A 13494-nucleotide genomic window follows, 5' to 3' on the forward strand; every position below is an offset into this window, starting at 1 on the left:
AAGGACCAGTAGCTCAAACAAATGGGCAAAAAACGTGTTTTTATTTGCTTATTTTTAATGTGCCAAATTTCTTTGAAATCCAATAGAAAATAAAAAGTATTATATGGTTATATGACTATATATAGAGCATTAATAATAATAAGTGAAAATCCATTTGAAAGAGATTGCCGTGGAAACACCAGTGAAGACTCCACAACAGTAGGTGGCGCTTGCTGAAATTGTGTTACACAAATACGAAAAGAAGAAAACACTTCGGTCGGAGAACTTGCAGCACAGGAATCAGGAAATATAACCTGCCGGGTAGACCTGTGCCCGCGTTAATTGTTTCACAGAAAGCCACATTTTACCTTTAAGATGTCAAAAAGACATCGTTTGGATTTGGGTGATGACTACTCCTCCAGCAAGAAGAGGTCCGACGGGTGAGTGAAGTCCCACAGTTATCGCTCTCAAACTAGTCGGGTACAAGCTAACTGCTAGCTGCCGCTCTCGGTCACCATGGATGGAAGATGGGAGCTGAGAAAATATAACCCTAAGCTGCTCATGCTGCAGCTCTGCTTTATTCGCTGTTTCTTGATAGCACCTGAATGATCGTGCAGCGCGAACAGAAACGTGCTAAGTGCTTGTATTAAAAAAAAAAAATACCGTAGACGTTGGGCTAACAAACGAAGCATCAACGTTACCTTCATCGTAGCGGGGGCACGTGTGTTTGGCTAACGTTAACATAGCTCCTTATCTAACCCGTGTTGGTTCATCTAGCCAGCCGTGGCTTCGATTTAAAAGACTGTGATTTGGTTCTTAAAATAGCCATCTAATGTTGTACTATACTAGCTGCGAATTAAAATTGTCCTTGGCGCCGATTAAGCTAGCAGAAACTTTAGCGTCTCTTAGCACTCACATGTTTTACGTTGTGCTCGTGTGTGTTTATTTCAGTGAAAACCTCCACAACAGACTTACAGATGCGAAAGAAATCGTGGCAATTCTTTTTAAATTTGCAGGATTTCATTGAGATTGACTGTTCAAACTACCAGTAAAAGTAGGCTAAATATTGACAGTTTGCAAATAAGTAAATTGTGACCCATTTTTATATATATATATAAACTTCAAAGCCCTCAAAGTATTTGATGTGATGTTAGAAACATTTGCTGTAGCTGTGTGTGCTTGTTAAACTGACAGTGTGCACCCACTGCAGATATGTCAGTATCTGTCTAAATGCAAAAGTAAACGTCAGGTAGTTTAGAAGTGGCACTGCTATAAGATCATAATTTAAACAGACTAGTGTCAGGTTCGTATTATAACTTTAAAATATCACAACACAAAATCATAAGTATGAGGACAGCGATGTAGAATGCAAAGGAGTGACAGTTGGGTTCAAGGTGGGCGTGGGATTACACCAGGGATCGGTTCTGAGCTCCTGCCATGGTGATGGACAGACTGACAGATGAGTTCAGGCAGGATCCTCTGTGGACTATGATAACAGAGGATGGATCTGCAGAGAGCAGGTGGAGGAGAGTCTGGATAGAAAAAGAATGAAAGTCAGTAGAACTAAGACAGAATACATGTGTGCGTGAATGAGAGGGAGACAAGTGGAAAGGTGGAGTTACAAGTAGTAGAGATGGTAAAGATGGATGAGTTTAAATAGCTATGAACTGAGGAAAAGAAATGTGAAGAAGAGAGTGCAGGTAGAGTGGTGTGGGTGGAGACCAGTGTCAGGGGTGGTGTGAGACAGAAGGATGGAAGCAAGAGTGAAAGGGGACATTTATGAGACAGTTGTGTAACCTGCTATGACTCTGATTTGGACATGGTGGCACTGACAGAAAGGTAGGTGGCTGAGCTGGTGATGTCAGGTTTTTATTAAGAGTGACCAGAATAGGCAGTGCATTAGAGGGACAGCTCAGGTTAAGCAGTTTGGAGACGAGGCAGAAAGAGGAGGGATAGTAGATATATTGCACAAACGATGTTGAGTATGATGTTTCCAAGCATGAGGGAATCAGGAGGACCCCAGACGAGGTTCATGGATGTAGTGAAGGAGGACTTCATTACATCCATGGGTAGTGTAGTGGGTGCGATAGAGGAGGATGCAAGGGATAGGGTGAGATGGAGGCTCACTATGGCAAATAAATTTGCAATAGGCTGTCATTTAGTGCCTATCAATTAAAGTGGTGAAAAGGTCGGTAGACAGTTTAAACATGTTGAACGCATCAAGCATGCTTGAATATGGGAAACATTGGACAATGTCCCAACTTTACTCTCATTGCCCTGAGATTGCAAACTGTAACCTGATTATTTCTTTTACAATTAGAATGTTGACAATGATGTGCTGTTCTAATGTTGACAGGAGAGACCGGGACCGTGACAGAGACCGTGAGGACCGTTCGAGGGATAGGGACCGAGACAGAGACCGTGATCGGGACAGAGACCGGGACAGAGAACCAAAGCCATCTAGTGCCCCATCTAACAGCACACCCGCTGCTTCAGCCTTACCACCGCTCAAGCAAATGGTCCTACAACAGCAGATCAACCCATTCACCAACCTGCCCCATACTCCCCGCTACTATGAGATCCTGAAGAAGAGGCTACAGCTTCCAGTGTGGGAGTACAAGGAAAGCTTCACCGACATCATCACACGTCACCAAAGCTTTGTGCTTGTTGGAGAGACTGGCTCCGGCAAGACAACACAGGTATGAAGTCAAGTGCATTGGTGCGTCTCTTATGTGTCAGTAATCTTGTGCTACCCTTACTGAAAAAAGCCAACAGTGTGATGTAGAGCTGGGCGATAGAACGATAACGATATGTATCGCGATATAACTTTTACTCGATAGAGAAATTAAGCTATCGCGATAGACCTCGCCGCTCTTGTCCTCAAAAAAAAAAAAAAAAAAAAGGTCAGCCAATCCAAATTAAGTAGCGCAGAGCCGAACCAATCACAGCCGCAGCGTCACGTCGCGTGACTTGTTACGTACAGCACAAGTGCCAAGCCGCACGTGTGTTTGTTTGGGAAGCAGCCAGCGGGTAATGGAGCCAGTGCGTAATGGAGGAAATGAGTGTGCCGACTAGAAAAATCAACCGAGCGTGACCGAAGAGAAAACAGATGATGGTTCCAATGCCGGAGAGATTGTCGAACGGAAGAGCCATAGAAGTTCCGTAGTTTGAAGGTATTTCGGCTATTTCAAGTCTGACAAAAATAGAGTAGCGTGCACTGTAAATTGTGCCGAAAGCAAGTCTGGAAATACAATAAACTGGTGCATGCGTCACACTGTGCGCCACGTTATTGTTTCGGTGAAATGAATTTCTACAATACTGTTACTGTTAATTCTACTCTGCAGTGTTTAAATGCTTACATATACACACAGTTACTGTCCCTCCACACATACGACTCGGTTCTGCTTCTATGCCCCAGCTTTGTTTACTTTTTCCCACCGAGGCTTCTAGACTTCTGATTGGCCAACATTTCGGCACGGTTAGGAATCTAGCGCCACCTGCTGCTTTGGCATGTTCATAGCAGCGTTTTCCTTCATTTCTCCCTTTATGTGTGGACGGGATTATTTTTTAAAACGAAAACGGAAAATCTCAGTTTTCAAAAATACCCGTGTACGTGTGGACGTAGCCTCAGTCTCTGACTGGAAGCGCTAATTCGTCATTCGGCTTTTGTCAGACTAAAGTAACTGTTAAAGCTGTTTGAAAAGCTCAGCTATACAACAAGGAGAGATTGAGAATTTCCTTTTAGTTCTCAGTTTATTTGATATTGACAAAAGTTAGTCAGTTTTGTCTGTTCTTCTGTAAAACGAACTAAGATTTATTTTTAGAATTAATATTTTGTTTCTAAGTGGAATTGACAATTTAGTCTGTTTCGTTTGTTCTATTTTGAAACTTAAACGCTTTAGCGGCTGCCTTTTGTGTAGTTTGCAATATTTGCCTTTATTTATCTGAAAAAGTCTCATGTTCCTTAAGTACATCTACCCTGTTGAACTTATTATGGGAAATAAATATTTAAATAAAAACAAGCTGCTGATTATTTCACATTTTACTTGTGAGCAACGGCACATTTAAATCTTACAAATATAGTTATTTGGCTTATATCGTGATAGATATCGTTATCGCCTGAAATGAAAAAAACATATCGTGATATGAAAAAATCTCATATCGCCCAGCTCTAGTGTGATGGCACAGTGTAAATGCATATCTTTTTTTTTTTAAAATTGATTTGGTTTTATTAGATTCTCTGCAACCTTTGATTAAATCTGCAGATCCCACAGTGGTGTGTGGATATGGTTAGAAGCTTGCCTGGTCCTAAGCGGGCAGTAGCCTGTACTCAGCCCAGAAGAGTAGCAGCCATGAGTGTGGCTCAGAGGGTGGCGGACGAAATCGACGTCATGCTTGGACAGGAAGTTGGCTACTCCATCCGATTTGAGGATTGTAGCTCTGCCAAGACTATATTAAAGTAAGTGGTGCTGTGAGTGAATGAGATGGTTTGATTCAGAGAATCTGCTTTTCACTGGCACAGAGCAGCCCAGCCTAACAAAGCATTGTTGTTTCTTCAGGTACATGACAGACGGTATGTTGTTAAGAGAGGCCATGAATGACCCACTGCTGGAACGATATGGTGTGATCATTCTGGATGAGGCTCATGAGAGAACTCTGGCCACAGACATCCTGATGGGAGTACTGAAAGAAGTGGTTCGTCAGAGATCAGATCTGAAGGTATTTTTTTTTTTTCTTCACCCAAGTGGGATGTAATTTTAATGTATCTATGTCTTTACAAACAGGTGCTTCCTAGATTAAAAAAAACCAAAAAAAAAACCCCAACTAATCTAGCTGATTTAAAAACAAGATTTAATTTCTACTCAGAATATTTAAAACATTTAGTAAGGAAAACAAAAGCAGGTGTGCCAGGTGAATTATGCTTCTTTCTAGTTGCCTCAGAAGTTGGATGTTGGATTTAGGAGTGACACCACTCACAAGTTGAGTATGTTCCAGTAGTAAAGTTAGAAACGCAACGAGCAGCAGGATTTGATTAGCCATTCATGCATCAGTAGGAAATGGACAGTTCAGTAGGAAATATCACTAATGGAGCATGTCAATGGTCATTAGCCATGTTAAATTAAGCAGTGTCTACTGGAGGTGGCCTTTGATGCTTGCCATGGTTGTAATTTGTTATCACTTTAGTTATCCCCAGAAAATGTAATTTTGCACACAAAGCTGGATTGGATGTGGCCACTAAAGACGCTGGTTAGAATTCCAACCAGGGACAAAGACCAGAAGAGACAGGAAGTCAGAAATTGGGACAGTGTGGAGAATCTGGTCAATGTAAAAAAACAAAACAAAAAAGAAACCTGGGGTAGGCTAAAACCTCCACTTTTAGAGGTTTCTGGTGTGATGTGAAGTTGTGTGAATGACAGAAGAAAATGCAGATGGGGTATTTAATGTATAGAGAAGGATGATTGCATACATAGGAATTTTCATAAAAGCTCCATCTTTTGTTACCATGTAATAACATTAAGAGCACTATACAGCTAATATCATACAGAGATGATACCATTGCAGATATTTGTAAGATTTAACTATTTTATATACCCACATATAAACTTTGTGTGCAGGTGATTGTCATGAGTGCCACACTAGATGCTGGGAAGTTCCAGGTGTACTTTGACAGCTGTCCTCTTCTAACTATTCCTGGACGTACACATCCTGTTGAGATCTTTTACACTCCGGAGCCAGAGCGGGACTACCTTGAGGCAGCAATCCGTACTGTCATCCAGATTCATATGTGTGAGGAAGAGGAAGGTGATTGTCTTCTCTTCCTCACCGGTCAAGAGGTAAAGCTCATAATTCTCAGGTTACAGTTCCAGTAGACTTTAATTTGAAGCAGCACACCCTCCACTGATTCAAAATGCAAGGTTATAATACTTTTTTTTTTTTTTTTTTTCTTTCAGGAAATTGATGAGGCATGCAAACGGATCAAGCGTGAGGTAGATGACCTGGGTCCTGAGGTCGGAGACATCAAAATCATTCCACTGTATTCCACGTTGCCTCCACAGCAGCAACAAAGAATCTTTGAGCCTCCTCCTCCAAGGAAGCCAAATGGTGCAATAGGAAGAAAGGTACAAGTTTGAAATAAAGTCAAGGAGATTAAGGTTTTAAAATGCATTTCCTGTAAATTTGCTGAAGGTATTACATTCGCAGATGGTTTTTAAGGCTAGTGGAGAATAATGATGACCAATAATATTCATTTTGTACATCGGTTTTAAAGTTATTGCAGTTTCACGTCATTTACATAGTTGTCTTTATTATCTCAATAGCCTGCATTGTAAGATGTAGGTTGTTGTTGTTTTTTGACTGACACTAGGGGGCACTAAAGTATTCCTGAAGTCTGATTCTGGGATGCAAATGTTACCCTGTGTGTATTACAAATGGAAAGAAAAGAAACTGATTTCTGATAATGCACAGTAGATCAGACCAAGGATAATATATAACAGAATTCTTATGTCTTTAAGAAAAATGCACATTCAGGCCATTTGTGGCAAATAAAAAGTGCCAATACTGTGCTGTGGCCTAAATATAATGGATGAGTTTTGCTTTTGTGTGCAGAAACCCCTTTTAAACAAACAAACAGATTCTCACCTATCAGGTTTCAAATATTTTACATCACTTTGCTTCTTCCCTCAGGTTGTGGTGTCGACAAACATCGCTGAGACTTCTCTAACAATTGATGGCGTGGTGTTTGTCATTGACCCTGGATTTGCCAAACAAAAGGTAGACCAAAAGTGACTCACCTGATTGCTCAGCTTTATGATTAGTTTGGTCTCAAGTGATGTGAAAGTGACTGAAATGTAGATGTTTATGATTTTGTTTTTTGTTTTTTTCATCTCATTGTAGTAATCTATCATGAGAGCTGTTGTACCTAAACATGCTTTGCCACGTGTGTCTAGGTGTACAATCCTCGAATCAGAGTGGAGTCTCTGCTCGTTACAGCCATCAGTAAAGCTTCTGCCCAGCAGAGGGCAGGACGAGCTGGAAGAACACGTCCAGGGAAATGCTTCCGTCTCTACACAGAGAAGGCCTACAAAACAGAGATGCAGGCAAGTGATTTTGTTGTTGTTGTTGTTGAGGTTTGGATAAAGGCATCGTAAACTGTGAAGGACCTTGTATGTCCTTCACAGGGGACACACAGATTTTCAAATGCACCTGAAATTTTGGTTTGGAGGCTTTTGCAAAGAAGCGGCAGTGTGAGTCACAGAAGCCCAAAATGACATCAGCTCATCAAATGAAAGGAAACTTTATACCGAATACTGAGTTATGCTGGACTAACCTGATTCCTGAAACATTGAAATAAAGTTATATTGTAGTAAACTTTCCTAAATTAGAGGCATGCCATCAGACTGCTGCCTTCATATGGATGCAGCAGTGTCAAGAAGTAAGAGTTTACACAGTGTAAATACTGCAGACGTCACTTCACATTCATGATCATTTGTAGATCACGCGGATTGCTTGAATGGTGATCACTCAAGCACAAAGATTTAAACTCTTTGCTGCCTTCGAAGTGAACAATCTGCCATATAAATTCAGCGTTATGTCTTCTCCACAGTTTGCCCTTGTACATAGGTCGCTCATGTTGTGTGACAAAGCCTCTCAGACATTATGCTAAGAGCTCTGCCCTTGTTAGCACCTCATATCCCCTCACTTCACCACATCAGGTTAATCTTTGTGCTGCTCGCTCCTTCTTCAGGATAACAACATTCATTATATTTGACTTTATTATCGTCCCTTTTTAGGATAACACATACCCTGAGATTCTTCGCTCAAACTTGGGATCTGTAGTGCTTCAGCTTAAAAAGCTGGGTATTGATGACCTTGTCCACTTTGACTTCATGGATCCACCTGGTAAGTCAGCCTGCAGTCTTATTGTGAACTGTAAGTAGTCCTTTTATGCTAGTTAGCCATGGCTAGCTGACCTCACAGTCTCTCCTCCATGCAGCTCCTGAGACGTTGATGAGGGCCCTTGAGCTGCTTAACTACCTGGCAGCTCTCAACGATGACGGTGACCTGACGGAGCTGGGCTCCATGATGGCAGAATTTCCTCTGGACCCCCAACTGGCAAAGATGGTCATTGCGAGCTGCGAGTTTAACTGCTCCAACGAGATCCTTTCCATTACTGCCATGCTGTCAGGTAATGCCCAGGACTGGGCTGACATCTTACTTGCCTGTTGTAGGCCAAGTCCCTTTGGGTTAACACTTCTGATTACAGGTAGTGTTAAAAATAATCCCAATGTACGTCCAGTTTGTGCACATTTTCTACTCTAAACCAGCCATTCCCAAAGTCAAGAGTGCTGCGGCCCATTTAAAACACAGAATATCCCACGGGGCCCACCAAGTCTTATCTATCTCTTGCATAATAAATTTACTGAATAATGATGAGATGTATAGAAAGCTTATTAAAGAGGTGCTATTATCCTTTTCTTTATTCTGTCTCATGTATAAAAGGTACTGTCAAACTGAGGGATGCTCATAGAGCTGGGCGATATGAGATTTTTTCATATCACGATATGTTTTTTTCATTTCAGGCGATAACGATATCTATCACGATATAAGCCAAATAACTATATTTGTAAGATTTAAATGTGCCGTTGCTCACAATAAAATGTGAAATAATCAGCAGCTTGTTTTTATTTAAATATTTATTTTCCATAATAAGTTCAACAGGGTAGATGTACTTAAGGAACATGAGACTTTTTCAGATAAATAAAGGCAAATATTGCAAACTACACAAAAGGCAGCCGCTAAAGCGTTTAAGTTTCAAAATAGAACAAACAAAACAGACTAAATTGTCAATTCCACTTAGAAACAAAATATTAATTCTAAAAATAAATCTTAGTTTGTTTTACAGAAGAACAGACAAAACTGACTAACTTTTGTCAATATCAAATAAACTGAGAACTAAAAGGAAATTCTCAATCTCTCCTTGTTGTATAGCTGAGCTTTTCAAACAGTTTTAACAGTTACTTTAGTCTGACAAAAGCCGAATGACGAATTAGCGCTTCCAGTCAGAGACTGAGGCTACGTCCACACGTACACGGGTATTTTTGAAAACTGAGATTTTCCGTTTTCGTTTTAAAAAATAATCCCGTCCACACATAAAGGCAGAAATGAAGGAAAACGCTGCTATGAACATGCCAAAGCAGCAGGTGGCGCTAGATTCCTAACCGTGCCGAAATGTTGGCCAATCAGAAGTCTAGAAGCCTCGGTGGGAAAAAGTAAACAAAGCTGGGGCATAGAAGCAGAACCGAGTCGTATGTGTGGAGGGACAGTAACTGTGTGTATATGTAAGCATTTAAACACTGCAGAGTAGAATTAACAGTAACAGTATTGTAGAAATTCATTTCACCGAAACAATAACGTGGCGCACAGTGTGACGCATGCACCAGTTTATTGTATTTCCAGACTTGCTTTCGGCACAATTTACAGTGCACGCTACTCTGTTTTTTGTCAGACTTGAAATAGCCGAAATACCTTCAAACTACAGAACTTCTATGGCTCTTCCGTTTGACAATCTCTCCGGCGTTGGAACCATCATCTGTTTTCTCTTCGGTCACGCTCGGTTGATTTTTCTAGTCGGCACACTCATTTCCTCCATTACGCGCTGGCTCCATTACCCGCTGGCTGCTTCCCAAACAAACACACGTGCGGCTTGGCACTTGTGCTGTACCTAACAAGTCACGTGACGTGACGTGACGTTGCGGCTGTGATTGGTTCGGCTCTGCGCTACTTAATTTGGATTGGCTGACCTTTTCTTTTTTTTTTCTTTTTTTTTTTAGGACAAGAGCGGCGAGGTCTATCGCGATAGCTTAATTTCTCTATCGAGTAAAAGTTATATCGCGATACATATCGTTATCGTTCTATCGCCCAGCTCTAGATGCTCATATTGAATAGGCTAAAGTTTTAAAAGCAAAGATCCACATTTGTGTGAACAAACCTTGTGAGACACAATCTTGAACTTCAGACTGCTCTAAATGATTTCCTCTTGATTTCTGAGGTTTTTCCCCTACTCCTGGCTTTGTTTGATTTCAATGAGAGCAGATAACGTTAATATGATTATCTAAGCCACGTAGCTCTGGCTGTGAGGACATCAGCCCCCATCAGAATTGAGGGGTAACAAATGAATAATAAACTGACTCATGCAAAGCTGCTCTTGTAGAGACCAAAAAAAGAGATCTGGGGGTCACTTATGCCCCTTTTAAGATTTAACAACTAAGCGCTGACTTAATGTTTACGGAAGTACTCAGAAAACAAGTGCAGATCGTTTGTAGTGCCTTGTCCAGGATTATGACAACTGAACAGGCTGATATTTCAGATGCTTGTCAGTACATATATGACACATTTCATGCCAGTATTAGTCACAACTGATGTTATTTATATTGAATCATATATTCATCAGGGTGGTTTGTTGGAGAGTTTATTTTTGATTTTAGTACAAATAAGGAAATAATGAATCAGTTGGAAAAAGACAATAAAATACTCATATTTCTGTTTTGTTTTTTTGCCACAGGCATGTAGGTCAATACGACTTCATATATTAAGTCTTAACTTTAAATCTCAGGTTTTTGTTTGGTTTTTTTTTTTCTTGCATTTTTGTTAATAGAAAGCAAGTTTTTCACGAGTGCTTCATCATTAAAGAAAGTGGATAGGGCAGGCACCACTTGGACGTTTTTCATATTTATTGAATTTTCTTTTTTGAAGTAACACTTTAAAAATTAATGTTGCACTGTAGAGTAACATGTAGCTCAGATGTGTTTCAGTCTTCCACTTACTAAAAGGCCTAACACTCATGTAGCTAAAGTAAGATCTGTGAGTTTTGGAAAGGTTCAACTTTGTTGGTGTCCCTAACACTCTGCAGCTGTGTGAAAACTCTTGTTTTACAGATGTGGTTAAATGACCCCTCTCTACGAGCTAGTAACCATTACAGTTGGGAATGACCATGAGAACAGACTGCAGCTCCCTCTTATAGAGCTTGTGGTCCTGCCCTGTCCCAAGCAGTGTCGAGTGCCCTAGCATCATAGGCTTTGCTGCATTTTTCTGTGAATGTTTGACTCATCCCTATGGGCGGCTTTGTTGGGGCCCATACCAACCTTGTTTAGTCCCACAGTGTTTTGTCCGTCCTACGGAGGCTAAGAAGGCAGCAGACGAGTCCAAGATGAGGTTTGCTCACATTGATGGAGACCACTTGACGCTGCTCAACGTCTATCACGCCTTCAAACAAAGTGAGCATCAGTCCACGTTTTATTTGGATTTCTGCATGATGAAGTTAAACCTGCATTAATTTGTTTTTTTTGTTGTTGTTTTTTTTACACACACTTTATGGTCAGCAGAATAAGATGAAAGTGCAACATATGAGCTTTTAAAGCTAAAGAAAACGTGCTGAAGAAAGATGTGTTTATAATGGAGCAGTAGAGTGGTTGAATGTTATATGATATGTGAGCATTCGTACAGAAAAATACAGTAGATGAATACAATGAGAGTTGTTAAAACAGTCACAGGTGGCTTCTGGATAACCAGCCTGAGCAGAGATTTCAAAGACAGCACTGACTCTGCTGACCAGATTTCCTCAGGCAGTTTATTCCAATGCTTCAGGGATCTGACTGTGAATGTTCCTGGAAACAGCTGAACCTCTCTGTTACATACAGGCTAGTATGCAACAGAGAGGTTTGAGGTGTTGTGTGACAAGACTCAAATGTATAATCTATTGAGAGCTACTGAGGTGACAGGAATATGCGTTTTTGTGTCCTCATGCATCATTTTGGTTTAAAATGACTAATTCAGTACATGATTTGTAGACATTTATGCTTGAAAACATGTTTCATCTGACATATTTTAAAGATAAAGAGTCATGATCTATTTTTTATTAACAACTCATTTGGGGATTAGTTCAATTTTGATGATCTAGTTAGCACCTTAGACTTGAATGTGTCTCATGCCTTTTTCCAGACCATGAGTCTAACCAGTGGTGCTATGACAACTTTGTCAACTACCGCTCGCTGATGTCTGCCGACAATGTGCGGCAGCAGCTGTCCAGGATCATGGACCGCTTCAACTTGCCTCGTCGGAGCACGGAGTTCACAAGCAGAGATTACTACATCAACATCCGACGGGCGCTCTGCACCGGCTTCTTCATGCAGGTGAGCAGACATAATAGATTTGGAGGAGGAGGAAGAAGAAGGAGCTTTGGGATGCTTTGAGGACGGTCTGTTGTTCAGTTTGGAATCAAACGCACATGAGTTTTGTTAAAACCTTTGCAGCCATAAACCGAGACACAGTACAGCGAAAAACGTGTATATTAGGAAAGCTGCTTTTGATTTTGAATGGATCTAAATTATTCTGTTACCCCAATTTTCTAATGATTGATTTATCTTTTCAGCCCAGGTAAAACAGATAATGTGGTCAGTGTTCCTCTCTGGCAGTAAACTGAAGTCTGCTATCAGCCTGTTAGTGGGCTTAGTGTTGAAAAGGATTTTATTGTTATCCTTTTTCAAATTATTCTTTTGGACCTCCCTGCAGGTGGCTCATTTGGAGCGCACAGGCCATTACCTCACAGTGAAAGACAACCAAGTGGTCCAGCTGCACCCATCTACAGTCCTGGACCACAAACCAGAGTGGGTGCTCTACAACGAGTTTGTCCTCACCACCAAGAACTACATCCGCACATGCACAGACATCAAGCCAGAGTGGTACGTGTACAGACAATAAGATCTCACTAAAAGCTGTTATTTTAACATGTGTTGCGTTAGCTGAATGACGGGGTCATCCATGTTCTCCTGTCTCTGTTACAGGCTGGTGAAGATTGCACCTCAGTACTACGAAATGAGTAACTTCCCACAATGTGAAGCTAAGCGACAGCTGGAGCGAATCATTGCCAAACTAGAGAGCAAAGAGTATTCCCAGTACTGAACAACAGCCAACAAGTGTCCTGGAAAAACAACTGCTTACTTTAGTTTTAGATCTTTCTCTCATTCTATCTTAATGTTTCAAATTTGACTTTTTGATTATTTTTAAAAAATATTTTCTTTGCCCCCCCCCAAATCAATGTTAATTCTGTAACTACGTGTACCGTCAGATAAAATGTCAACAACAGTGGTTAGACCCGGTCGTAATTACTGAAACGGAATAACAAATGTGTTATTTAGATGTGGTTGAATTTTGTTTAGGAAACTGCTGAGTCATAAACGTTTGTGCTTGCTTTGTTTCTTTAAAACAATGAGCTTTGACTTCATTTCTCTGTATAAATTAATTAGTAAAGTCAGTTATCCGAAAGACAGTTTGATCCGTGGTTTTTGTGCTTTTGTCTAGGTGCTTTTGGTTGACTAAATATGGAAATGAAGGTTGGGTAAAGTGAATCAGTACTTGAACACCTGCTGTTTAAAAAAGAATGATCTACTTCAGTGCAGCGTTATGTTTATGCATAACATGACTTTAGAAATTCTGGGAAAATCCAATAAACGGTTTGGA

At 40.7% G+C, this 13494-nt stretch overlaps 1 protein-coding gene across 1 annotated transcript; it reads left to right on the forward strand.

Annotated features, from left to right (window-relative positions):
- Positions 1-231: 231 nt before the first annotated feature.
- On the forward strand, positions 232-13299 carry LOC113024241 (ATP-dependent RNA helicase DHX15). Its single transcript, XM_026171126.2, has 14 exons — positions 232-419; positions 2336-2678; positions 4245-4438; positions 4539-4698; positions 5595-5813; positions 5931-6098; positions 6664-6750; positions 6927-7076; positions 7770-7878; positions 7973-8164; positions 11130-11252; positions 11977-12167; positions 12547-12716; positions 12819-13299. The coding sequence occupies exons 1-14, from the start codon at positions 355-357 to the stop codon at positions 12934-12936; spliced, it is 2289 nt and encodes a 762-aa protein (XP_026026911.1). The 5' UTR covers positions 232-354; the 3' UTR covers positions 12937-13299.
- The last annotated feature ends 195 nt before the right edge of the window (positions 13300-13494 follow it).

The sequence above is a fragment of the Astatotilapia calliptera genome, chromosome 6 (assembly GCF_964374335.1).
Source record: "Astatotilapia calliptera chromosome 6, fAstCal68.1, whole genome shotgun sequence".
Classification (NCBI taxonomy): domain Eukaryota; kingdom Metazoa; phylum Chordata; class Actinopteri; order Cichliformes; family Cichlidae; genus Astatotilapia; species Astatotilapia calliptera.